Below are 26834 nucleotides of genomic sequence, written 5' to 3' on the forward strand. Positions count from 1 at the left end.
TGCATGTGGCTCCACAGCTCCATCCATTCATTTTTTGACGGCTTTGTTGTAAACAAATGCACATGGCCATGTATTGATTTTTTTGACGGCATCGGTTGTCAACAAATGCAGGTGGCGATGTATTGATTTTTTGACGGCTTCTGTTGTCAACAAATGCACATGGCCAGGCAGAGGTGTAGCAAAGTAAAGGGCAATTTCCACTGGATGCATTTCAATTCTGTGTGAGTTTCATGCATCATGTGTTATGATTAGGTAGGCCTGCTAGGTCTGGTCTAAAAGTTGTTTGTCTAGAGATTATAACACTTTGGAGTGTTGAAAGTCCAAAGCGCCATATATAACATTTTTAATAGAGATTAATCGCGAGTTAACTATGGAAAAAATGGATTAATCGCGATTACAAAAATTAATCGTTTGACAGCCCTAGTTGAAACACATGTTTGAGCATATCCTGTGGCTGCTGTAACATCCACAGTCTGCACGTTTATTTATCTGTAATAATGACTGTTTTCACTCACTGGTCTTTTTTTTTTTCAATCTGTTGTTGCCTTTGGGGTGAAAATGGAGTGTTTAAAAAACGTTTTAGTGAGTTTCTACGGTTGTAATGTTGTAATTTTGCAACATTGGGTTCATGAGGCTTCATGAGGAGCAGAATCTCCTGTATTTCCACTCATTCGTTTTGGCTAATGCTGCGTTCCAGGCAGGCTTTTGAAATCGTAAATTACAGCTTCAAGTCACAACTTACGACTTTGTAGCGTTCCAGACAACCCACTCGTGTTTTTCCGACCTGTTTTACCGGTGAAAGTCACTATAACGGCCACTCGTAACTTCTGACCCGTGAACTCGTACCAGATCGAACTGGTACGACTTCACGGTCGGAAAAATACGAGTTTCCTTGAACGCACCATAACAGTCCTCGTCCCTACGTCGCCACATTCACGGCGTTCCTTGGCTGCACACACAGCCCTGCATGCCGTTCTCTCTCCTCATTGGATAAAAACTGTAGGATACGATGAATGTTTTCTCTTCGGCTCAGAGCAGAGCAGAGGGACTGAGAGACCCGTGTTTCAGACCAAACACTCTATGTAAGTGATTGCTGTCGGAAGATACAACTATTTAAAGGGACAATATGTGACATTTACCCCCATCTAGCGGTGCGGTTGCATGTCGGCACGTATTCTTGCTGTTGCGTTTACGTAAACTCGGGCAGAAGTCAGAAAAACAACACACGCTGCATGTATCAGGATAAACAAGCCTCTATGTAAACAAACGGTCCGCCAGCACGAGGCAAAACAATACAGGCGTGACAATATGTTGTCATGGCGATGTCGTATTGTTTACCTGACCCACGTTTTACCGGCTTTCTCTCGTCGAGTAAAATAACATCCAGTCGGTTTGCCGACGGCGTCACTCACGGCGTCATTCAGGTGTCTGACTGCACCTGAAGGCAACACCAGTGCCTCCGTCCTTCCTCACACTAGCTACACGGTGGTGACAGTTTTAACAGGCGCTGTCTGGAAAACTTTCTCCCCGAGCCGAGAAGCTCCGGCGGCCCGAGTTTGTGGTTACTTACAGCCACGGTGACACTGAACGTAAAACATGGCGATTCAACATGGCAGAGAAGGTTCGGTGAACCCCCCCCTGTATGTTTGTAACGACTTGTAACATCTCATTCTAAGGTACGAGAAAGCGCTCGTTTGTATGCGGGCGCGATTCCACTTCAGTGAAATACGTATTTATGAAAGCGATATTTGATTTTTGTCAATAAAAAGCCAATAAAGTCCCATACTGTCCCTTTAAGACTTATATTAACACAAATATATCACTTACTTCTGCTTTAAGTGTACTTGCTTTTAAAAAGGTAACCTTTCAGTCAACATTTGTTTTAAGATGCGTGCTTAAGGGGTGGTGTTTAGCTCAGTTGTTCGAGCACCTGTCCCATGTGTTGAGGCTATAGTCCTCACTGCGGACGGCCCCGGTTCGGGTCCCAGTTCAGGTCCCGCGACAGATGGCCCTATCCTGCGTGTCATTCCTCCTGTCTCTGTCTGCCATTTCCTGTCACACTCTTGACTGTCCTATCAAATAAAGGTATAAAAATAAAAGTCAATCAAGGTGGGATTCAGATGGTAATAAAACTTCTGTAAGGTCTCAGTTTATAATCAACTCACCTTCTAATAAACTCCTTTTGGTTTTTGTTTTGTCGATGCTCCAGAAATGGAGGTCAAGAAACAAGGTAAAAGACCCTGGACTGACCCTGAGAGAACTGCAGTCAAACGAGGCCTTGCCAAGTTCATCGCACTGAAGAAGGTTCCAGCAAAGCAGGACTGCCTGAAGTGTATTGGCAAAGAGTCTCCAGCCCTAAGAGCACGGACGTGGAAAGACGTGAAGTATTTTGTCTACAATGAAATTGTTAGAATCAAGCGAAAGCTTAAAATGTGAGCTTTTTTGTTTTTGAACCAAGTTTTTATTGGTATTCATATGTATTTCCACATCTTTTAGTTTATATCTAAATTTTCTTTCTGTGACATACATATGAAAAAGAAAAGTTCAATGTTATTCGTGAAACTGAAAAGTCAGAAAAGCAGTTTATAACATTCCTCTAAATTGCACAGTTCTGATATAGCATAGTTTGCTAATGTTTTACAATGGCAGGTTTAAATATTTGTATACCTTTAACTCCTGCCACTGGGGTATGGTGGGAGGGAGTAGTTTTTCAACTTTGGTCAGTCCCAGAATATGTGTGTGGTGACAATCCCTCCAGCACAAATTTGTTGTGTTACTGTAAAATCTGGAAGTTATGGAGGGGGTTCTAAAATATCTCACTTTCATTTTCCAATTAAATTCTTTCCACATTGGTTATTGGTTATTTTATGTCCCTCTTCACACACATCTCCCCAGCATGTATCTTCAATAATAACATTCATTTCTAACTCTCATTTCCCTTTATATCCAGAGAGCTCGCCGACATCAACAAATTTTAAAAAAAATTTTTGTTTATATATATGTTTTCATTTCCATTAGAGGTCGACCGATAGTGGATTTTTAAAGGCCCATATAATAACGATAGTTTGGAGCAGGAAAAAGCTGATTGCTTCCATGCTTGCTGCAGCACTGCTTGCTTCACGCTAAAGTACAAGAATCATACTATTATAGATCTTGGTGGAGCCATTGTCTTCTGTTTTGGGGCGATAGCTCTGTGTGCTCATTCCAATTTAATTTCCACATCATCTTTGATTGCCAGTTTTGTAAGCAGGGTTTCCACCGAATCAACTGCCTTTTTTTTTTTTTTTTACACACCGCAACATATGGTTCACGTCATAACTTCATATTTTGGCCATTCAAGCTTCCATAGTCCATAGTTCACTTGTTTGTTTGATAGTTCAAAGACTTTTGGTTAAGTAGCCATGGATAGCTACCCCGCCGTCATTGCGGCCATCGCCGGCCATCGCTGGCCAAGTGTGTTCTGTTTCCTCATGATAACAAGATAAATCTTATTTTAAGAAGAAAAGTTTTGTTATCCTGAGAGAGCAATATGCACACATCTTGTCACCTTTGATTTTAGGGAATTTCCATCTGTCATTTGAAGGGTTAAAATCCTGTTTATGATGATGGAGATTATTTTATGATCAAGACTGAATGTGGGAAAAAAAATATAAAAAAAATACACTCATTATATTTTTATTCATATTTATGAATATGTACACAAAATGTATATGAGGGTTTTTTGAGAATGCACTTGTTGGAACTGTGAAAATATGTTCAGGTGTTAGGGTCAGCCTTCATCAGAAAGGCAGAGCAGTAACAGAGTTGTTGAGAGCTGCTGGAGAAGCAGAAGCTGGGGCCTCTGCTAATTAATGGCCCATCAACAGCAGCCAATCAGAGCGCAAGGTGAAAAGTTCAAATCGGTCCTCACTCTGATGGTTAAAAACTTTTTTCCTGAAACTTTGTTTTTCACACAATCTGAACGAATGTATAGTTTGTTGGTTCCCCCTAGTGTTCAGACATATGTTTCCTGTGTTGACATGAGGTCTAGAAATGCCGGTCCTCACTTTGCAGGAAATTCACTCGGTCCTCACTATGCAGCAAGTACAAGAATGTGTGTGTGTGTGTGTGTTGGTGGTGGTGGGGTTTCTTGTGTGGCACTGAGAGCGATTCCAGGTAGAGTCATTTGGCTCTGCACAATATGTTATCAGTCAAAACATTAATCTCTCAAATGAGCAGGAATTAGCATTTGAATTAGCCGAGACTGAGATGACTGATGGAGAAGAAAAGGAGCAGATGGAGAGGGAGAGGAGAGGAGGTGGGGGGGGGGCGTTACTTTAGAGGAACCAGATCTGGATCTGAAAAATGAAACACTGTAGCACAGAATGGAAAAATTAAATATAACAATTAAAGCACGAGTGCTGCTGCTGCTGCTGCTGCTGCTGTGTGTCATTCACTCCAAACACACATCTTCTATCTAAATGTCTTGTGCAACTGTTCAGACATTGGAGTGGTTGTGTTGTGGATATCGATCAGTGCTCACTAGTGTTGTCTCCATACCAACATTTTGGCATCGGTACCAAAATGTATTCCGATGCTTTTCAATCCTTTTCCAAATAAAGAGGGAACACAAATTACATTAGTATCTTTACACACAGAGAATTGTGAGAATAACGAATGAATAAGCTGCAATTCTGTTGCAACAAAAACTCCTTTGCTTACAGCTCTGTGATCCTCCAAAGACACACAAATGACTGACTGGAAATGGGACTGTGTTTGTATGTGATCCTAACTTTGATAAACTGATTTAAAGTTGTGAATATTTAGGACTGGACGACAGCGACAAGAAAACATCAAATCCCTGGATGCCACGAGTGACAGGTCAACAGCCAATCATCTAACAGCTGTGTGGTTTGGTACCATCACCGTGTGTGTTTGTTGACAACAGAACAGTGTGTAGTGAGATCATGAGGCTGAAGGAGAGAAGATTATAAACAGACAAGGACACGCTTGTGGTTTTAAAGGGGAAATATGACTTTTTGAAGGCTCTTTAACAGATATCTGGGTGTTTGTTTTGCCTTCTGGCCCCTAATATGTGAGAATTGACAAATAAATCTGTAATTTTCAGGCTCCTGAGGTTGAAATCCACCTGGTTTTACCAACTGTTCCCTCAGTTGTCTTCCAGTGATGTCATTAGTTTTCAAATTTGCATAACCCCACCCCTACCTGGGACCAGTAAAAGGGGCGGGGCAAGCAGTTGCTCATTTGCATTTAAAGGGACAGGCACTGAAACTATCCTTTATGAACAGGGCTGTTTAAAGAGGATGAAAAGAGCTGTGATGTTTGTCTTTAAGACACCTGGGAACTATTTTAATTTGTGGAAAAGGGGCAGAATATGTCTCCTTTAAACTGATTAACTAATTTATTTATTTGGAGCATTGTAATAATAATAATAATAAACTTTATTTATATAGCACTTTTCAAAACAAATGTTACAAAGTGCTTTCCAGTAAAAACAATTAAAATGACAACAAAGACAAATTAAGTGACATCAAATAAAATCAGGGAAGGCCTTTAGATAGAAGTGCGTTTTGAGTAGGGATTTAAAACAAGCTACTGATGAAGCTGACCTGATGTTAGGGCTGCACAATTAATCGAATTTTAATCACGATCACGATTTTGGCTGCCACGATTAAATTAAGATGATCGTCACGATTATTAACATGTAAAAAAAACGGGCTGTGCTGCATATCAAATCAAGCGCTTTCTCAACCAATAGTCCGCCAACCACCAGGGGGCGAACGAGAGGTCAGGGCTCCATGAAGCTGCCTAACTAACAAGCGAGCGCATCCTCCCTTTACATGTTGTTTACAGTCCAGAGTGTGTGTCCCGGTCAGTCGGCACCTTCAAATGCTGCTGTAGCTGTCACCTTCTGCGCCCGGTGTTACGTCTCACTCCTAGACTGTATGGATCTCACTCTGCAGTGAGAGTGAGACGATGTCGGCAGCAGACGGTGACAGTACAGACATGACGTGTGTCTGTGTCTGGTCAGTCAGCACCTCAGGCTGTCTACTGTCGCCGTCTCGCTCTGGATCGGATCGAGGTCGGGCTGCGGGGTGGTCTCAAAGCTGGACCGAGACCCCGTCACCCCACGCGGCCGTTTTGGTGTTAATTACATACGCTGTGTAATTAAAACGTTCCGACCGTGATCATAACGGCCGGTAACGGCGATCTATGGCCGTTTTGGTGGCAGCACAGTTGAGCTAGGCCGACCTGCTGGACGCTGCCTGTGTGAAAACACTTGGTCTGTTCATTAAATGTTTTTAATTCGTTCTAAATTGCTGCTGAACCACCCGTGCTGTGCTTTGGTCCATGCTGGACAGACTCTTGCCCACACATCTCTGTGTATCATTGATGGCAAAAAATTAAGTTTTACCTATACTTTGAAATTACATTTCAGAGCCTGTACTTTCTTACTTTTATTTGAGTAAAGGAGTTGAATCAGCAGCTACTTCTACCAGATTTATTTTTTATTTTTTGTTTTTTACACAAGTATCTGTACGCTACTGTACAGAATGACACCTCTGCACTCTGCAATGGCATTTATTTTTCGCTAGCCCTTTGTCTTGGGTAAATTTTATTTTAGGCTATTATTTATTTTTATTTTACGTTTTATTTTGAACTGAAAGCCTTGTTCCCATAGCCTATTGTTTGTTTCAAATAGAAAGTGCAATAAAAACATGTTTTATCTAACATAATGTATAATCGTGATTAATAATCGTGATTTCAATATCGACAAAAATAATCGTGATTATCATTTTGGCCATAATCGTGCAGCCCTACCTGATGTCCTCTGGCAGATCGTTCCAAAGTCTTGGGGCCCGGACTGAGAATGATTTTCCCCCTTTTGTCATCAGTCGGGCCCCAGGGACAGCTAAAAAACCTTTATTTGAGGATCGCAGAGGGCGGGCAGAAATGTGCAGAGATAAAAGGTCAGCAATGTATGCAGGACTAAAACCGTTGAGTGCTTTAAAAGTAATCAATAAAATTTTAAAATCAATTCTAAAACGTACTGGAAGCCAGTGCAGGGAGGCTAAAACAGGCGTGATATGCTCGCGTTTCCTGGTTCTAGTTAAAAGCCTGGCTGCAGAATTCTGCACTGACTGAAGCCTGTCCAGGGATTTTTGGTTAAGACAGGTAAAAAGGCTATTGCAGTAATCCAGACGTGATGAAATAAAAGCATGTAAAATCATTTCTGTGTCTTTAAAAGATAAAAACGATCTAATCTTTGAAATATTTCTGAGATGATAAAAACAAGACTGTACAAGTTTAGTCGTATGTTGTTCAAAGCTTAAATTGCCATCAAACCAGACCCCAAGGTTTCTAGCAGAGGGTTTGATGGCGTCCACTAGCGGCCCAGCAGATGACATTATTTGCTTGGTTATCTGCTGGGGGCCAAAAACGAGAACCTCGGTTTTGTTGTCATTCAGCTGAAGAAAATTTTGCGACATCCAGTTTTTGACAGCAGTGATACAATCTAGTAAAGCACTCAACTTCCCAGGGTCAGTGGCGTTTACGGGCAGGTACAGCTGAGTGTCGTCAGCATAAAAATGGAAAGACACGTCATATTTTTGTATTATGTGCCCCAGGGGGAGCATGTATAATGAGAATAGAATTGGTCCCAGGACAGACCCCTGGGGCACGCCGTACTTTAGTGGGGTGAGGGAGGATGTGTAATTGTTTGCTGCGACACAGAGCTTACGATCTGAAAAGTATGAATAAAACCATTTCAAAGCTGTACCTGAAACTCCTACCCAGTGCCTCAGATGATTTAAAAGGATCCTGTGGTCGATTGTGTCAAACGCCGCACTGAGATCTAGAAGTACCAAGACTGGGCACAGCCCACTGTCAGATGCCATTAAAAGGTCATTGGTCACTTTAAGCAGAGCCGTTTCTGTGCTGTGGTACTTTCTAAATCCTGACTGAAATTTGTCGAAGATAAAATTTTCCTCTAAGGCTGCTAAAAGCTGTGAGGAAACAATTTTTTCTAAAATTTTTGAGATAAAAGGCAGTTGTAGTTGTAGTGTGCAAGTGTGTGTGAATGGGCGTCTGCATCTCTATATTGTATCATGTTTGTGTTCACTTTCTATTATGATCTTGTACTACTGGTGACTGAACTCTGGTTCTGTATTTTTGTTGTTAATAAGGACTTCCTCGAAAATGAGATGCCACATCTCAAGAGGCTATCCTTTGAAAATAAAGTCACAACCTCAGTAGAGTTCTGTACAGGCTGCGTCAACCCGGCCAATCCCACCAGACAGACTGGTTCAGTCTGGTACGTAGCAGGAACACTCACACACACACTAGAGCTCACTGGAAAAAACAAAAGAAGAGATGAAATCCTTTTTTTGTTTTTGAGTCATAATGTTTTTTTATCATCACCATCATCCGGAGAGCAACAGGGAAACTGCTGCTGCTGACTTTCATCTGTCATCAACCCGTCCGTCTCAGCTGCACTCTGTCCAGCCATCTGTCTTCATCCTCCTCTTCCTCCTCTTCCTCCCCCTTCCTGACAGTTTAGGAGGAAAACATTTCAGACGCCTCCTCAGTAAAGGCTATTTTCTTCCACAACTGGAGCAGCTGTGGTGCATTTTGTATTTTGACCATGACCGGTCGTCGTAAGTTTATCGCAATGAAAAAAACAAACAAATATTTGTTTTTTGTTTTTTTTTACTTTTCCTTTTTGCTCTAAACCTTTGATGTGAAAACAATAACACAAATCACCAGATAAGAAATCCTCTCTTTGTTAAAAAACAACAACAACAACCTGCTATCAACCCATTTTACAGTCATATTACAGACAAGAGTGAGCACAGGTACAAAGCAGGAAGAAAAAAACAGATAATATATAAAATACCAGGTATATACCTATTTACTCCAGAACACAATTTTTCTCCTTAAAAAACAACAAGCTCCGACATCTGTTATTTTCTATCTGGCCTCTCGCTGAGGATTTCCATGACTCACATTATGCCCTTAGATCCAGACGCCGGAGCTACAGAGGAAATATATTGCTTGCAGTGCTATAAAAAAGAGATGCCCCTATGATCTGTGTGCACGTCCGATCGTAAAAGATGAATTGTTTCTATATGATTCATGCTCATCTGGGAGTTGTTCCAAGTCCGCATGTAGAAACTGTTTCTCTGACTCTGATCTGTTGTGATTTACTGACGGCTGGTAAACACCAGTTAAACGGGCTGCAGCCCTGAAGACTTAGCTCTTTCATTTCCAATTGACATCATATTTATTTATATAAAAAAGTGAACATCCTATGTATAATCAAAGGATTCTGCGTGCATCATGTGGAGTAAACCTTTTACAGTGCATGTAAGGCCTTATTTTTTACACGAAGTGTTGGTTTAGTTCGTGGCGCTAATGGGTTTAAAGAGGTGGCTCCAACTTCAACTGGTAAAATGTTATGCTCTTGAAGTATCACATAAGTGCATATTGCAAAACTTCAATAATTCATGTGACTGATATTTATAATGATAAGCGTCATAACAAGGCTGTAGATGTAGATGATGTTTCCCTCCCCATGGTTTAAAGAGCCTGTGAAATGAAAAATGTATTTTCCAGCTAGAATCCTGTTAAAGAGGAACTATGCAGGATTTTTTACCTGAACTATGATACATTTTTACCTCAATTAAGCAGCTTTAGAGTAATTGTGAAGGTTAATAAATGAAAATGGAGGCTATAACATGTATAATGTTATGAAAACAAATGCACACGTCCAAGAGGCTCAGTGAAACAGAGGAAAAGGGACCTGGACTTGTGTAGTTCCCCTTAAACCAGATTCATGTCAAAAATGAATATCATTATTTGAGTATTTCTACATCAAAATGTATGTATTTAATCTTGATGACTCATCCTGCACTCAGGGACGGTCCTATGTTTGCATCATCAGCTCCGCCAGCCTGTGACCCTGTGAGCTCTGAGCAGCTTGCGGCTCTGCTCCGCCATCCCAAAAATAGCTTGCACCTACAATTAAAGGTAACGAACCTCTCTACTAAAACTATAGGGGTTATGGCAATAGGCCAAATTGCCAAAAATATTGAACTATCCCTTTAATCCAATTATAACTTGACAACTGAAGTGCATGTAAACGCGTGAGTCCGACTAATATCGGACTTCTCCATATCCGACAGGACACCCAGATAATGCGATTGGAAATAGATTTTTTTCTGCATGTATGTAATCTGACTGAAACTGGACAATGTGCACATACTTCACAACAGTAGCTACAGACTGCACAAAGTGTAGCACAGAAGCAGTGTCAGCGCCGATTGAGTGCATTTCACACAGGGCAACCAGCGAGAAGTTGTTTTCCATTTTTTAAAAAAAGGAAGCACACGGACCAAATCGAGATCGAAATCCACTTAGCTGTGTATGTAAACATACTGACTGCTACCTTCAACTACTAACCCAAACATTATATCATCATCATTCTTTCATCCTCCACTATGCTCATCAATCGATCAATATTGAACCGTATGACACTTATGGAAGTGCGGTGTGTTTACAGGTGTGTTCAGGTCACTCTTCCTTGTTTCTGAAGCACAGACAATAAATAACAACAAGACTTTCTTTTCTTCCCCCTCAGCAGCAGAGAGTCATCACAACATTGGACGCCGTACACCTACAGGGGGTTGATGTGGCTGCAGATCAATAGCAATGACTCAACAATTGCTTCATCAAGTAGCTTTCAAAACTCAATTCCTGGCCCATATTCTGTTTTTGGAACAAAAGCGTCTTTCTACTGCAGTGATTTTTTTTTTCTTTTTTTTTTTTCTTACCAGCTCAGTGGTGGAGAACAGCGCTACGAGCAACTGGCTTCAAAAGACATTTTGTTCTGAAGCCAACAAAGCAAGTCATGGGCCCAGCAGCAGCGGCTCGGGAGGACTGCAGTTCTTAATTTTCCTGGTTCCAGACCCAGAGCTTTATCTGGTAAAGAGACCGATTAGAGGTCCAGAGGCCAAAAGCAGAGTCTTTGTTGCTGCTGCTGGGAATGGAGAGGAATGAAAAGAGTCCTCCTGAGAGATTCACACAGCATTGATGAGCAAAAAAGTTAGAGGTTTAAAGCAGAAATAACGCTGGAAGTTTCACTGGAAATAAAAAAAAAAAAAGGAAGGAAGGAAGGAAAAAAAGACAGAAGGCAGTGCTGGAAAGGCTAGAGTTAATTGTAAAGTCTTTACATTTAAAGAAAAAAAAAAGATGATGATGAAATACAAAACCCAAATCTCTAGTGCTGACTGAATGTTTCATGAAGTGCTAGAAGTCAGAGGGTGAAATTGCTGGAGTAGACTCCTGTATTACTACCTGCAGATGGAAGTGAACCCAGCTGTCCAGGTATGAAATTGTCACACACACACATGCACATGCAGACACACACACACACACACACACACACACACTTTTCAACAGAGAACATCCAGCAGACTCGTGTTTCCAAGGCGTAAAGTGGAAACACATTTCCAGCATCTCTCTAGTCTCTACATGTGTGACTCTCTTCACTGGAGACGGGGAAATATGTGCAGAGACAGTCCAACAGCACACGACATGATGTCACACGTACTGCTCCTTTAATTTATATCAGATACTGTGCGTTTAAACACACAAACACACTGATATTATTTATTAATAATGAATATAACCAGGGCTGAAACACCTTGAGAAAAGCCACAAATGTCGTGTAATGTCATTAGAGAATTGGAAAAAATCTGTTTAAACAACATCTTCTAATATTTGGGCAATGAATAAATAAAGTGAGTTTCATAAATAGGTAATAAGTGGAACTATCGGAGTGATATTAGTGATAACGTTTGCAATGAAATGTATTTTAAATACTCTAAATATTTTAAGAGGTAGGAGGGATAACTTTATGATTTAAGATGATCAATTATGTAGAGGATCATATTGGAAAGTGCCTTTTTTATGTATAAAACTGAATATTTCCTGGTACTTTTTACTGAAATGTGACTGAATTATTTCAAAGAAAGAAAGAAAGACGGTCACACAATCAATCTATTATTTGAAATGTAGAATCATATCACAGCCCATTCAGTGGACAAGGTGTATAAATCTAACGTGAGCAGTGTAGCAGGCAGTGATCAATGGTCACACAGAGAGTCTAACCTTTATATTTCCCAGCAGGCAGTTGTGCATGCAGCTGCACTGCGTGAGCCTTCACAGCTGCTCTCTGGTATTTGCATTTTTTTCTGAAGTCAGCAGTTTTGCCTTCTACAGTCTGAAACCCAAAATGCTGCTCTATGAAGTTTCCATCTCAACAAATGATGAAGAAATAGTTTGTGAGTAAAGCGTGACTTCGTCGTTACGCAGACGATACATGATTGTATATGTACAAACATGTGGCGCCAGACAATAAGGAAGCCATAAGTCCCTTGATTAATTGATTGACCTATATCATACAGTAGATGAGTGGAAACTTCTTCATATTAAATAAAAAGTGACATTTTGTATTATAGTACAAACACAAAAAGAGAGGTAATTAATTCCGGCTTTTATGCTCATTACAAGGATTTTAAATATGTTTCAGCATGCAGGCTGGGAAAACTAGCAAACCTCTATCAAATTCCCGATGGGTCCAGAGAGAGAGTTATGGTAAATCTGCAGCTTTAGAATAACACACAAGTGTATATCTCCTATACCTATTTATGAAGTGTTTTATATTTCATGTTGTTTGGTGTGAAATAAAAACGAAATGTCATTATAGCGTACTTATTAGGCTTGGGCGGTATCCACATTTTGATACCGTCAAACTTCCTCCACATTTTACCACGGTATACGGTATTACCGTGACTAATTAAAAATGATGACGTAAGTGGCATTACCAAACATTGGCTTGTGTATTCACCATTCAGAAACTGAATACTAGGGCTAAACATTAGCAGATAGGGGTGTGTATTGGCAAGAATCTGGCGATACGATACGTATCACGATACAGGGGCAACGATACGATATATTGCGATATATTGCGATACTGTAGGGACAGCGATATATTGCGATATATTGCGATACTGTAGGAACAACGATATACTGAGTTTCTTTGAAAGAGTTACTTTAATTGTAAGAAATCTGTAGCACATAGCACACACAATGCTGTTACATGCTTAGCATCAACTTGCTGAAGAAATACAAGCAAGGATTTTTGGATAAACAAATGAAAAAAATAAGTTAACAGAGCAGGTTCAAATTTCTGAAGTTGAAAAAGAAAATGCAAAGTCACTGCAACATCTGATCTGCTCTTTATGTGCAGGCTGAAGAAATTAATATCTGCCTTTCAGTAAAAGTCTCAAATACTTGCAAATATATGCAGTCCCTCCCTGTGTATAATCTAACATAACAATACTTTTTCCGTTATATCAACAGTCATTAGCTTAACATGAAGAAAAAAAATGTAAACAATGTTACATTAAAGGTGTAGATATTTTAAGATATCTGCTTAGAGTTTCACAACCTGTGAGAGGAGTTTTTGATTTCAAAGTTCAAATGTCATAACACTTTTTCTGGCTGTTACCACAAAGAAATTAGCATATACTCTCTCTATAATCAAATATGAAAGTGCTTGTAGGGTTAAAATATTAACAAAAAATGTAAACTGTTATTGACAAAAATAAAGTACAAAGCCCTGCAACATCCACTTTTTCAGTGTAATCTCAATAAAGGAATTTACCCATCTGCCTAAATAAAAGCTTGCAGGACTCAACAAAATTAAATATGGTAAACAGTCTCAGATACTGGATTGTATGCAGTCCCTGTATAATCTCTCATAACTATACTTTTTCTGCTATATCAACAGTCATTAGCTTAACATGAAGAAAAAATATGTAAACAATTTTACATTAAAGCTGTAGATATTAAGATATCTGCATGGAGGTTCACAACCAGGAGTTTTTGATTTCAAAGTAGCTATCAAAAGAAAATATGGTCTCTATACCTTCAAACGTCATAACACTTTTTCTGGCTGTTACCACAAATAAATTAGCATATACTTTCTCTGTAATCAAAAATGAAAGTGCTTGTAGGGTTCTTAAAATATTAACAAAAAATGTAAACTGTCATTGACAAAAATAAAGTACAAAGCCCTGCAACGTCCACTTTTTCAGTGTAATCTCAATAAAAGGAATTTACCCATCTGCCTAAATAAATATAAGCTTGCAGGACTCAACAAAATTAAATATGGTAAACAGTCTCAGATACTGGGTTTTACATGTTGTTCCAGTTTGTATGTCAGTGCTTATTTTTTAATCTCAAGGTTTTTGTGGAGGAATACAAGCTGGTCCACATGCCCAGCTTTCAGGACGCTTCTCTGTGCATTCACAATATCTCCTGCGGAAGAGAAAAACTCTCTCCGCAGAGACGCTTGTTCCAGGAATACACAGGAAACATTTTGCTACTCTGAATAGCTGAGGGTACTCCTGTTCGTGGTCCCTCCACCAACTCAGAGGATTTCCTGTGAGAGGCAAAGGGGTCTCATCTTTAAACCTCTTTATCTCAGCTGCAGCAGCATCAGCTGCTGATTTTGGTGCTGTATTACCACCAGCAGTGGCATATGTTGCACCAAGCAAGTCTGCCAATGCACATGAGGTCCTTGGTCTCTTTTGGGGTGGCTGAGGGGTGGAAGCAGGGCTGTCCTCAAATGGTGGGTGATCAACTTCCTCTGGGACATTCTCCCCTTGTTTGTCAGTGTCCTCTTGCAGCTGAAAAACATCAAATCCAACTAGTATTAATGTCACCGAAAGCCAAAATTCAAATCCTAGATTCATCCTATTCCATACTTATATTTAATACATAATTATCAAAGTGCAACTTAACCATATGTCATTAGTTCATTTACTCAGATTTGCACTTAGTTATAACTGCTGTGTATTTTTTCCAACTGTAATATATTAATTTATTTACTTACATTCTGTTGCTTCTTCATCACAGCGTTGGTCAGTCTGGAGTAGATCTCACTGGCCTCTGCTTCAGACAGGAAGGGAAGATCCTTAAACCTGGGATCAACAGCTGATGCCATGTGCAGCACCTCCCTCTCATTGTATCTCTTTCCCAGATCTTGTGCTATAGCAGCCTTGATGTCCTTTACAGTCTGTGTGTCATCAGGGTTTTCTTCTGCACCCATCACAAGCTTGGCATGAAGAGGAGCGATGAGGGACAGTGTTGGCATGCTCTCCTCAGACATAACCAGGGTGGCATCCTTCATGGGCTTGAGTGCACTGAGCACTTCTTCTGCACACGTGATATCAGACTCGCTTAATGTGAAGATATCTTTTTCACTCCTCCTGACCTCTGCTGAAAGCAGAGCTGCGCAGATGGCTGGTTGCTGTTCTAAGAATCGTTCTATCATTTCATAAGAGCTGTTCCATCTTGTAATAACGTCTGTTATCAGCCTATGACTTGGCAGCTGGAGTAGGCGCTGTTTTTGCTTTAACTGTTCACTGGCTAGTGTGCTGCGCCTAAAAAAGGTTGTTACACGTCTGATCCTGCCGAGAAGTTGCGACACTGACTGTATTTTCAGTGCTCTCTGTGACGCCAGATTGAGGCTGTGTGCAAAGCACTGTATGTGCGTCAAGCCTGCGAGTCTCGCCGCGACAGTCATATTCGAGGCATTATCTGTAACAACAACGGGATCTTTTCCATCCAATCCCCATTCGGTCACAGCCTCATTCAGTAACGCTGCTATGTGTTCCCCCGTGTGACTGTCACTCATGGCTCGGGTTTGCAGTACATGTGACTTGAGGTTCCACTGGTCATCTATGTGATGTGCTGTAAGAGTTACATACGATTCAGTGGCCCTCGAAGTCCAAGCGTCGCATGTCATAGCGACTCTCTCCGCTGAGCTGAGCGAGTCCAGCACCGTCGCTTTGACTTCTCTGTACAACTTCGGGAGAGCGATGTCCGTGATGTGTTGTCGGGAAGGGATGGTGTAACGGGGCTCCAGTGTTGTCATCATATTACGGAATCCCTCATTCTCCACAACACTCAGAGGTCGCATGTCTTTACAAATAAAAGAAAGTACTGACTGTGTTATCTTGGTTGCGCGAGTTGAGGTCGCTGGTAGTTTCGAAAAGTTAACATCTTCAATGGTTCGTTGAGCAGGATCCACTCGTTTCACGTTAGCCTGTAATGCTACATTGTCATGGTGTCTCGCCACATGTGCTCGCAAATTTGTAGTATTGCCCGAGTACTTGACTTTGGCGTTGCAGAGTTTACAGACCGCATGGCTCTTGTCGTAGTCGTAACTGCCGTCCTTTGTTTTGAAACCAAAATATGCCCAAACATCAGCTTTAAAAGCTGCTGGAGCTGACCGTAGCCTCTCGTCCTCAGCCATCGCCGGTGAACTGTGCTAAGTTAGCGGTTAGCATGCAGTTTGCCACAGACTAGCACTCTCGCGGGATCTCGGGATCTCGCGGGATTTCATTGTTCCTTTGGCGCGGAGGACATACTGACTGCTGCCAACTAGTGGCCGGAGGTTTAATTGCAACACAAAAATTAACAAACGCCGTGAATATTTGCATGTTAATTGTTAATTAAAAAATCGATACAGTGCCGTTGAGTATCGATACGGTATCGTCAAATAAAATATCGCGATATTTGAGTGTATCGATATTTTCTTACACCCCTATTAGCAGACCAAAATCTCATTGGTCGATTGGTCGCAGGAAAAAAAAACAAACATTTGGAGCCCTGTCTTGTCAAAATTAAGTCAAAATCAATATGACCGAACTGTATATGAAAGGCTATAGGGCTTTTATTTTGAAGGGCCACATACAGGAAGTCATGACACGCACTCGCTGTCAGTTTTTTTTTTTTTTTTTTTTTTTTACACGGCACGGCAGGTCCGGTCCCTTTTTTTTTTTTTTTCTTGTCAAGAGCGACTTTTTCCAAGTTTCTGGTTTGGAGACGTATCACTGCTGTTTTCAACGATTAGCGGACCCGTCCCACAGGCTCACCGGCGGTCTGTCTCACAGTGTCACGGAGCAGAGACATGATAGTCCCCGCTGCAGTCAGAGTCGCGCACCGCTCCACGCCGCGGACCCCCCACCCCACCCCACCCGCCGCAGCAGCTCAGTCACTCACGCTCATCTACTGTGTTTATTGGTGAAATAACAGGCATAACGGTAAAACCTGACCGACTTTTTGAAACTAATCAAGTTAATAAACTGTGTGCAGAGCGATCTGGCTGTGTGATGTGTGTGTGAGTGAGAGTGACTATGAGGAACGTGTCCGACGGGGGAGCGGAGAGGGCCGGGGGGGGGGGGGGGGGGGGGTTTTTAAAAGTAGGCTAAAACATATTAAACTAACTTAAATTCAACCACACATAAGTGCTACTGGACATATAATTAATTGTAGACATTAAATTACTTTTATTTAATATTGCATTGCATTTTTTCATGACGGTATTGAAACTGATACCGTTGCTATTTTTAAATACCTGCAGTATACGGTATTACCGTAATACCGCCCAAGCCTAGTACTTATTGTACATTACACTGTTGCTCAGGCTTCAGGTTTGTCCTCAGTTTAAACCACCAGGACACAACACTAAGTGAAGCTACCACGATTTATTTATTTTATTTTTTTCCCCCCATTTTATAAATAAACCGTGTGCATGTGTGATGTTAGCACTGATGGCTCATCATTAATCAAACACAAAGCCTCCCTTTGCTTTCATGCATAGTTAAAGACTGGCAGCCTGGCTGATGTAATGTATAATACAGATGGGTTTATTTGTCAGATATGCCCTGAGCTTTTTTATTTTCTCTGCATATTGACTCTGCTTAGTAAAAACAAGAATGGCACAAAGGTCTGGTGGTGCATTTCATTAGTTGTACATCTTTTTTTGTGAAAGGGTGAAAGGATAATGGACATTAATGATGTGGTATGAATAAAACCGTAACATAATATGTAAATATATATATATATATATTATTAATATTATATCATTATTTCAATAGAATAATGTGTAGCTTAGTGGTGTCATGAGAGTAGTATGCATTATTTTATCATCATAATGTAACAAGGTGAGATTATGTGGTGATGGGTGATGCAGGTGAGCTGTGGCAACACATCCAGGAACCCCAGCAGGACACATGACTCACATTTTCAATCCTGCACACAACAACAACAACAATCCTCCATCCAACACAGTTACCCGGCACCAACAGTGCAGCGAAGCTTAATGTTAACGCTGTAATAAACTACATATGGCAGCGCCGCTTTAAACTGTAGTCAAATATCACATTTAATGACGTCTCAGGCTGCGACTTCGCCCTCGGGGAAACGCTGCAAATGGCAAAAAAAAAAAAAAAAAGAAGCAGATATGGAGATGGAACCGAGTCGTGCAGGAACACCTCTCTTAGAGATTGTGTACAGACACACACAATCGTGCACAAACACACACACACACAGAAAGCAAATCAAAGCAGGCATCTTTATTGAGTCCAAGTGGCCGGTCCTCTGCCAGGCTGTAAACTGCCATCTGTCATGGCCGCTCATCAGGCTGCAGTCGCTGCCTCAGATTGAGACGTGTGATACAGTCGCCATAATAAAAGGTGAGCAAATTAACTGGGCCCAGGTTTGATCCGGCCCCTTTGGACCGTTTCGCCTGATAAGATCTCACTGCAGCCTCCAACTCAACAAATGTCAAGTTACAAAAAAAAAGAAAAAAGGAAGAAGAGAAAACCCTCGGCAACAGAAAAGCACATCCAAACTAATGTATCTCCGTTTTTTAAAGGCTTCAGTCTTGCTCTGAATCCCTCGGCCTCTGCTGCGTTAAAAAAGTCCAGAGTTGGACTTTCCAGAGTTGGACTTTTTTTAGTCAGTTAGATCAGTGGTCGCTGAAAAACTTTTACCAGAGTCAAGATCTACCTGTTGTAACCTCAAGAGGAACAGATCCAGACTGTGTTTTCTAATCTGTAACCAGAATTCAAAGCATCACAACATCACATTTTCATTCCCACAAAAAAATGAAAAATAAAAATGAAGGCATGTGGGCTGTTTTGCATTTTTATGAGAAAACAACTTTGTTCATACTCCAGAGAAAGAAGAAAAAAAGGAAAACATCTTAACATTTGCAGCGAGAAAATTATATCAGATACCTGCTTATTCACTGGAGCTTGTGAAGTTGAATTTGGTGATGACATCAACCATTTTTCAAAAGTTTCAGAAATGTAACGCTGCACATAACAATAAAAAAAAAACTCTCAGCAGTTAAAGAAATGGTTTCTCCTTGCTTTCGTCTTTGTCTGCCCACAGGCAGCTCCACGCTCACTGTTATTCTGGAAAAGGTGGAATTGCATCTTACATGACAGAAATACAGTGGTTACAAAGAGTCTCATGTCTGTATGTACTTATTAGGGACGGGCATTTCAAGCAAAAGCACTATTCGATAATCACCAGGAACTATTCGACTGTTCTTCAACGAAGTCTCCTCTAGTGGCGTAAAACCTTTGTAAATTTTCTGCAGTACTGCTACTCATCAAAGTCTGCACCTTGCAGAGTTTGCACTGCACCTCAGTTTCATTTGTTTTTTTAATATATTCTGTGCCAGTAAAAACAAGGGGACATTTAATTTCTTTCAGACAAGACGATAAGTCTCATAAACTATTCATTTTTTTATAATTCAATCACCATATCTTTGAAAATCTACAACTTATATGGTCTAGTTTTTCTTTTGTTCTCCAGATCTACTGTGAAAGTGAAAGATGTACCAGTTGATCATGATCAGTGCATGGGGTCGGTCAGGTACATCTTCTTCTCATTTTTCTAGTTTTAAAGATAACTATACAAGTCTGGTCTGTCCTCTTCTGTGTCTCTAACCCTCCTCTCCTCCATGTGCATCTGTTTTTTAACGAAGCCGGTGAGAAATCAATCCATGGAGCGGTGGATAAGGTTATTTATCATCTACCATGTTACCATGTGTAGCCTATATTTGTGTAGTCTTATCTGTCATCAACAAGAGATTACGGGTAACAGGGCGCGTTACGTTTGTGTGGCGGTGTCACCATGGAGACGAGAGCTGGGACAGCGGGTCGGAGGCTCTGATCTTACAAGGTTGGTTTTCAGCCAAGAGACGCTCCATTCTCCCTGGAACTAGTTACTAGTCATTGGTTAAACCAGCACTAGGACTCTGGAGCTGGAGCTAAGGTACAAACGTAGCATAGTTCCTCTTTAAAATGAAAATGCATTTGTGAAGAGGTAGGCAGGAGGCTGGGTCGTATGATGTGATGAAAATAGAGGACTATTAAAGATGTGTGAGTTATTTCCTATGAAAAAGATCAAATTAAAACAAGACTTCTCCCTATTTTTCCAAGATTTTTTAGAGGTAAGTTAGAGGACAGAAAATATTCACAAAGTCGTAAAATATTTGTTTTTCAGGGCTGAAAATTCTTGCAACAACTTTTGGTCAGCGGAGGTACTTTCCAGTCGGAGTCTGATCTTCTTGCCGACTACAAAGGAATCAGTAATCAGAGGAGGCATCCATCGCCTCAGAGCCTAAACACTGGGACAAATCTCTCAGGATTAACACTGAGAGAGGAGAAAAAAAAAATCACATCACAATGAAAATACACAAGTGCAAAGACGCGGCATAAATCCCTGCAAATATTCAGAAAAACTAACATTTTCCTAACCCCCCCTGGGCAAACACTGCACTGTTCTCATATCAATGAGGACATGAAGATATCAGGGATTCCCTCGCTGCAGAGACATAAACAAACACAGACTCTGTCACCTCCAACACTAAACCCAGATTTACCCCCCGCTAGTTTTTATCAATACCTAATAACCACGATCAGTGGGGTTTGGCTGTCCATGGTGAGTTTACACAACAGCTCTATTAATAATTCATTACATATACACTGTTAAGGTGGTTGGAGAAATACAGCTGCACTATTCCTTATTTCATATTTAATGTTGGAGCATAAACTGTGATGGTAAAAAAAATTACAACTTATAAGGAAATGTGTGATTTGACTTTTTAAGTGGAGCTTGATAAATAATAAATAGAAATGTCAGGAAATGACAGGAAACAAACAAGACAAAGCTGTTGTGAACTTTGTGTCAGATTAATCTTTAGTCTCACTTTAAAGAGAATGGTTAAATATTTTGGCAAATTGGCCCATGGCCATAATCCCTGTAGTCATAGCAGTAGGTTCGTTACCTTTAATTGTCGGTGCAAGCTATTTTTAGAACGGCGGAGCAGAGCCGTGAGCTGCTCAGAGCTACGCTACGGAGGCTCATGGGATTTCTTGGTTTCCCTCATCAAACTCATCAAATACACAATCCAACAACTTCAAAACGCTCTGGTGGACAAGTTGTGACCTGCACATTCACCACGCTATGAGATAATAACAGAACGTTACCAGACAGAGTTGTTTTAGAGGTAAATGCAGAGACTGATGATAAAAAACTGTCCCTGAAGGCAACCCGCATCAGAGGTTTGATGAGGGAAACCAAGAAATCCCATGAGCCTCCATAGCGTAGCTCTGAGCAGCTCGCGGCTCTGCTCCGCCGTTCTAAAAATAGCTTGCACCGACAATTAAAGGTAACGAACCTACTGCTATGACTATAGGCATTATGGCAATGGGCCAATTTGCCAACACGTTGAACTATCCCTTTAAATACTTGCACTTGTGTTTGGTGCTGCAGTGCATTCTGGTCCGACGAGGACAGGACACATCAGTATATCTTATGTATTCAGTCGGTGGAGGCACTTCTCAGTTTGATTACAGAACTTCAATACAAAATGGTTTGTCCTGAAAATATCACGCTGCTCTTTTCGTTTTTCCAGCTCGACGCCAAAACTTGACATTTACTGTTGATGTCTTAGATCAATAACCTCAGTACTGCTGCTGCTGCTGGAAATATCCCAGCAGAGGAACAATGCCTATATTTGGCAGCAATAACACTAAAACACACAAAAAGACTCACGAATATGGGCCAAGAAATGTCAGATAGAGCCCCATTAACTTCTCCATAACAGTGTTAATGGGTTCAAGTTTTTACGTCCTGCAGCTCCACAACAATGATGACACGGACAAACATGAAAATGAGATTACATCACTCTGCTCCTGACCTGTGCTGATGTTTTTCTTCTCGTCTCCTCTGATGTCACCCAGACCGACTCAGATCTGTGTCACCATTGACAAAAAACAAAAAAGTACACACCCCCACAATCGTTTCTCTAAATGCATCTATCACTCTAGCTCTGGGGCCTTGCTCTCTAACCAGGCAGCGACAGAGGAAACACAAGCAGGCAGAGGGAGGACACAACCTCTGATCCACTTACTGCCCTGCTCTTCACCCCTGGATCAACGACAGGCCACCAGGATAACAACGGCAGCGCTGCAGCTGAACGACAAAAAAAAAGGAAAATGAAAAAGGTGTCACATAAAAACCTGGAAACTCTGAATCAAATCATCTCATACGAAGCTCAAAGTCATTGACATCTCTTTCAGCTCTTGTCTCTGGAGGACCAGGGATGTCAGAGGGAGAGGAATAAATAAAATAGTTCTTTTATTTCATATTTCAACTGAGCAAATTAACAATTAATACTTCAGATTGTTTTGTTTTTTTTAAAAGGATGGTTAAATGAAGTGGAAAACTTGCTATTTTTGGCATTGAACTATGAAAAAATGTTTAATTAATATTTCTGTGAAAGCCCTGGTCTTCCAAATGTGTCCACTACGTATCTGAGACAGTATGAATGTATAAATATATATATATATACATAAATAAATGTTGAGTAATCTGATATATAATGTCTGATTTAAGCCTGAAAAGGTCTTTAGACGTTCATTGAGTTTGACAGTTGCTAAATTCGTCCTCTGAGTCACGCCGTCCCGAGGACAACAAGGCTGCACTGCGATAAAGACGCTGCTGCCTTTAAATCACTCTGATGAGAAGTAATACAGGACACAGCCAGAGGCCACAGAGGAGACGCTGATAGTTCACCGCTCATCAAGGATTTCTTCTGTCTGAAAGCTGAAATAATGAAAAGCAGTGGATCAATCTGAACTGGGATAATATCATGTTAGTTCAGAGTCAGAGCTGGACTTAGTTCCAGTTACCAAGTCCTGCTGGTCTACAGCCAAGAACTGATTAACGCCTTGCCTCAGACCATCTATAAAGATACACACAGATGTTATCAATATCTTATTATGTTTGTCTGACTGCTATGTGATCGATACAACCATGGCTGAAGCTACGTTTAGCCGAGCTACAGGCCAATGTTCATTTAAAGGGGAACTACGCAAGTCTGTCGCTGTTTTTTTTTTCCACAGAGCTCCCCCTACAGGTTCAGAGTGCATGTTTTCACTTCTGTAAAAACTCACCCCTAACCCTTCTCCCACCATCCCTCTCCGGCCATGTGCATTTGTTTTCAATGAAGACGGCGAGAAGCTCAATCCATGCAGCGACATGGGATAATAATGAGATAATAATGCTAACATTATGAGACAGAGTTGTTTTCGAGGCAAATACAGAGACTGCTTGCCAAAAAACTGCCCCCGACGGGAACGCGCAACAGCGGTTTTGCATGAATTTCCCTCTAAAACAGGCATGTCAAACTGAGTTTGGGTCTGGGGCCGGATCAAGACCTTCTGATCTCATGTGGGCCGGACCAGTAAAATAATGGCAAAATGTCAACTCCAAATCTTTAGCTTTGTTTTTCAGTACTATGCTTTATCATCAAGCCTACATTTGTAACCTACATGTTATGATTACGGATCACAAGGGATCTATTCTAACAACACATTTATTCACAAACAATGGAACTAATCAAAATAAAATGATTGGTTTATTAAATACAGCTGAGTAAACAGTTTTAAACCACTGAATCAACTCACCACACTAAACAAAGTGGGAGCTATGAAGAAATTATTTTTGCCTTAATTGACATACTTTGAAAATGCACATTTATCAAAAAAAACAAAAACAAAAAAAAAAAACAGACCAATAAGGCTGGACCTATTGAGGCAAAAGTTACAGCAGTGCAACCAAACAACTTTGTAGGCTGGACCTACAGGGGCTGAGAATTATATACAACTTCAAAATTGTATTTTAATATGAAACCAGATTCATCTTATTTTCAATTTGTAGTCTACTCATGTGTGCAAACAAAATCCACACTTTTCTCCTTCTCCCTCCCTCACTGCACTCCTGCAGTGCTGCTGCTGGCTCCTGAAACTTGGCATCTTTTTTCCTTCACGAGTGCATCAATATTAGGTGTCAAATCCTGAGTAGCAGCACATGTAACAATGTCATTCAGATGTTTATTTGTTAACCTTGAGCGCTGCTTTGTTTTATTATTGTTCATTACGGAGAACACCTGTTCACAAAGGTAGGTAGTCCCAAACATGGATAAAACCTTTGCAGCCATGGCTGTTAATTTGGGGTACTGTGGCACAAGATATTGATAAAACGTGTCCAATCCCACGGACGTAAATTTATCCTTCATTGCGGTATCACACTGCAGGTCAATTAACTCGAGTTGAATGTCAGCTGGCATTTCAGATGGCTTGACTGTAAATGGCGAGCGAAAAAAGGCAAATGTGTTCTCAAGTTCAGTGAAGACCTGAAACCTCCGCTCAAACTCTCGCAGCAAATCTGTTATGTTCTCTTTGTATTTCTCCACATCAGTACGGTTCGGTGCTTTTGGGCGCACAGCTGTTAGGCATGAGAAATGCTCTGTGTCGCCCCGAGATAGCTGCGCCTCCCACAGTGACAGTTTTATTTTGAACGCGCGTATGCTGTCTTCATACTGCGTTACAACTCTATTGCGCCCCTGCAATATAGTGTTAAGCGTATTCAAGTGTTGTGTAATGTCAACCATGAAGGCAAGATCTTGCACCCATTCTTTGGATTTAAGTTCGTCCACTGGGCGTCCCTTCTCCTCCATGAACTGTCCAATTTCGCCTCGTAGCTCAAAGAAACGCTGCAGCACTGCGCCTCTGCTTAACCACCGTACATCAGTGTGATATGGCAGGCCAGCATGAATGTCATTATCACTGATAAATGTGTCAAACTGACGGTGGTTTAGACCGCGCGCTCTGATGAAATTGACAGTTTTCACAACCACACTCATAACATGGTCCATTTTTAGAGTTTTGCAACATAACGCTTCCTGGTGCAAAATACAGTGGAATGCGAAAAAGTCTTGTCCTCCATTTGCGTTTTGTACCTTCTCACGGAATTTGGAGGCAACACCAGCCTTCCTCCCGACCATCGATGGCGCACCGTCAGTAGCCAGGCTGATGGCACGGGACCAGTCCACTCCCGCCTTGTCCAGCGCTCCAACGAGAGAGCTGAAAATGTCATCCGCTGTTGTGGTGCTGGTCATGGGCACCAATTCAAGCAGCTCCTCTGTGATTTTCAATGTCTCATCCACACCCCTAATAAATATGGCCAGTTGAGCAATATCTGTAACATCCGTGCTCTCGTCGATTGCCACCGAAAATGCAATAAATGACTTGATTTTTTCTTTCATTTGGCTATTCAAGTCACTTGATAGATCAGCAACCCTATCTGCGACAGTGTTCCTCGATAGACTAATGTTGGCAAATGAAGGTCGCTTTTCGGGGCACACGACTTCTGCAGCCTTCAGCATGCATGTTTTCACTAGCTCCCCATCAGAATATGGCTTGGATGCCCGCACCAACTCGTTAGCAATAAGGTAGCTAGCTCTCACAGCTCCATCAGCAATATCGCGGCTGCGAGTGAATGTAGTCTGCTGTTTCTTTAGGCCAGCCATCAGCTTGTTTATCTCGTCTTTTCTTAGTTGTCCTTTAAAATGTTCATACTTTTCTTTATGATGAGTCTCGTAGTGCCGCCGAATATTATATTCTTTGAGCACTGCAACTTGCTGATTACATACCAAGCATACTGGTTTCATATTCACCTCTGTGAATAAAAAGTTCTCAGTCCATTTTTCCTGGAAGACTCTGCACTCCGTATCCACTTTTCTTTTTTTTGACAAGGCCATTTTCGGGGTGTCGGTGTCAAAACAACTTATTAATGGTGACTGGAATGAAGAGGCAAGATTGCCGCCGGCCGGTTATGCATGTGGCATGTGAGCATGTATTTGCTGCCCTCTAGCGGCTGGAGGGAGTATTCGGGCTTTGGCGTATTTCTTTTTAAAAAATCCTAACTTTTGATAGAAATGAGCTAGAGACTTGCTTTTTTTTTTACATACTCAGAAATGTATACCGGGCCGGATGAAATCATCCGGCGGGCCGGATCCGGCCCGCGGGCCGTATGTTTGACATGCCTGCTCTAAAACAACTCTGTCTGGTAACGTTGTGTTATTATCTCATAGCGTGGTGAATGTGCAGGTCACAACTTGTCCACCAGAGCGTTGTGGAGTTGTTGGATTGTGTATTTGATGAGGGAAACCAAGAAATCCCACGAGCCTCCGTAGAATAGCTCTGAGCAGCTCACGGCTCTGCTCCGCCGTTCTAAAAATAGCTTGCACCGACAATTAAAGGTAACGAACCTACTGCTATGAGTATACTGTAGGGATTATGGCAATGGGCCAATTTGCCAAAACGTTGAAATACCCCTTTAAGAATCAAAGCATCTTTAATAACTACTTTACTACCGAATCGATACACAACAATATAATTCAAATATCAAGCTACAACAGAATAAACATGGATCTTAAAAACTACAGGAATAAAGAAAAGTAGCAGATACACAGAGGAAAGTAGCAGGTTCTCTCTAGCGGAGCTTCATGACCTCCTGGCCTTTGTACTGATATACTGTAAATATAAACACAG

At 41.2% G+C, this 26834-nt stretch overlaps 2 protein-coding genes and 1 pseudogene across 2 annotated transcripts in view; all 3 read right to left on the reverse strand.

Annotated features, from left to right (window-relative positions):
- The window catches only part of asic2 (acid-sensing (proton-gated) ion channel 2), a 524547-nt gene that overhangs the window by 367804 nt on the left and 129909 nt on the right, over nucleotides 1-26834 (reverse strand). The gene's annotated exons all lie outside the window — the stretch shown is intronic.
- Nucleotides 14951-16051, reverse strand: LOC146982404 (E3 SUMO-protein ligase ZBED1-like). The gene has a single exon (XM_085785522.1). The coding sequence runs from the start codon at nucleotides 16049-16051 to the stop codon at nucleotides 14951-14953; it is 1101 nt and encodes a 366-aa protein (XP_085641648.1).
- On the reverse strand, nucleotides 23621-26328 carry LOC146982405 (general transcription factor II-I repeat domain-containing protein 2 pseudogene; annotated as a pseudogene).

The sequence above is a fragment of the Trachurus japonicus genome, chromosome 8 (assembly GCF_045865225.1).
Source record: "Trachurus japonicus isolate A0001 chromosome 8, Traja_1.0".
In the NCBI taxonomy this organism is placed as follows: domain Eukaryota; kingdom Metazoa; phylum Chordata; class Actinopteri; order Carangiformes; family Carangidae; genus Trachurus; species Trachurus japonicus.

Bases quoted from the DNA above. Each gene is read 5' to 3' on its own strand.
- LOC146982404 (XM_085785522.1), bottom strand. From the start codon at position 16,051: ATGCGACCTCTGAGTGTTGTGGAGAATGAGGGATTCCGTAATATGATG.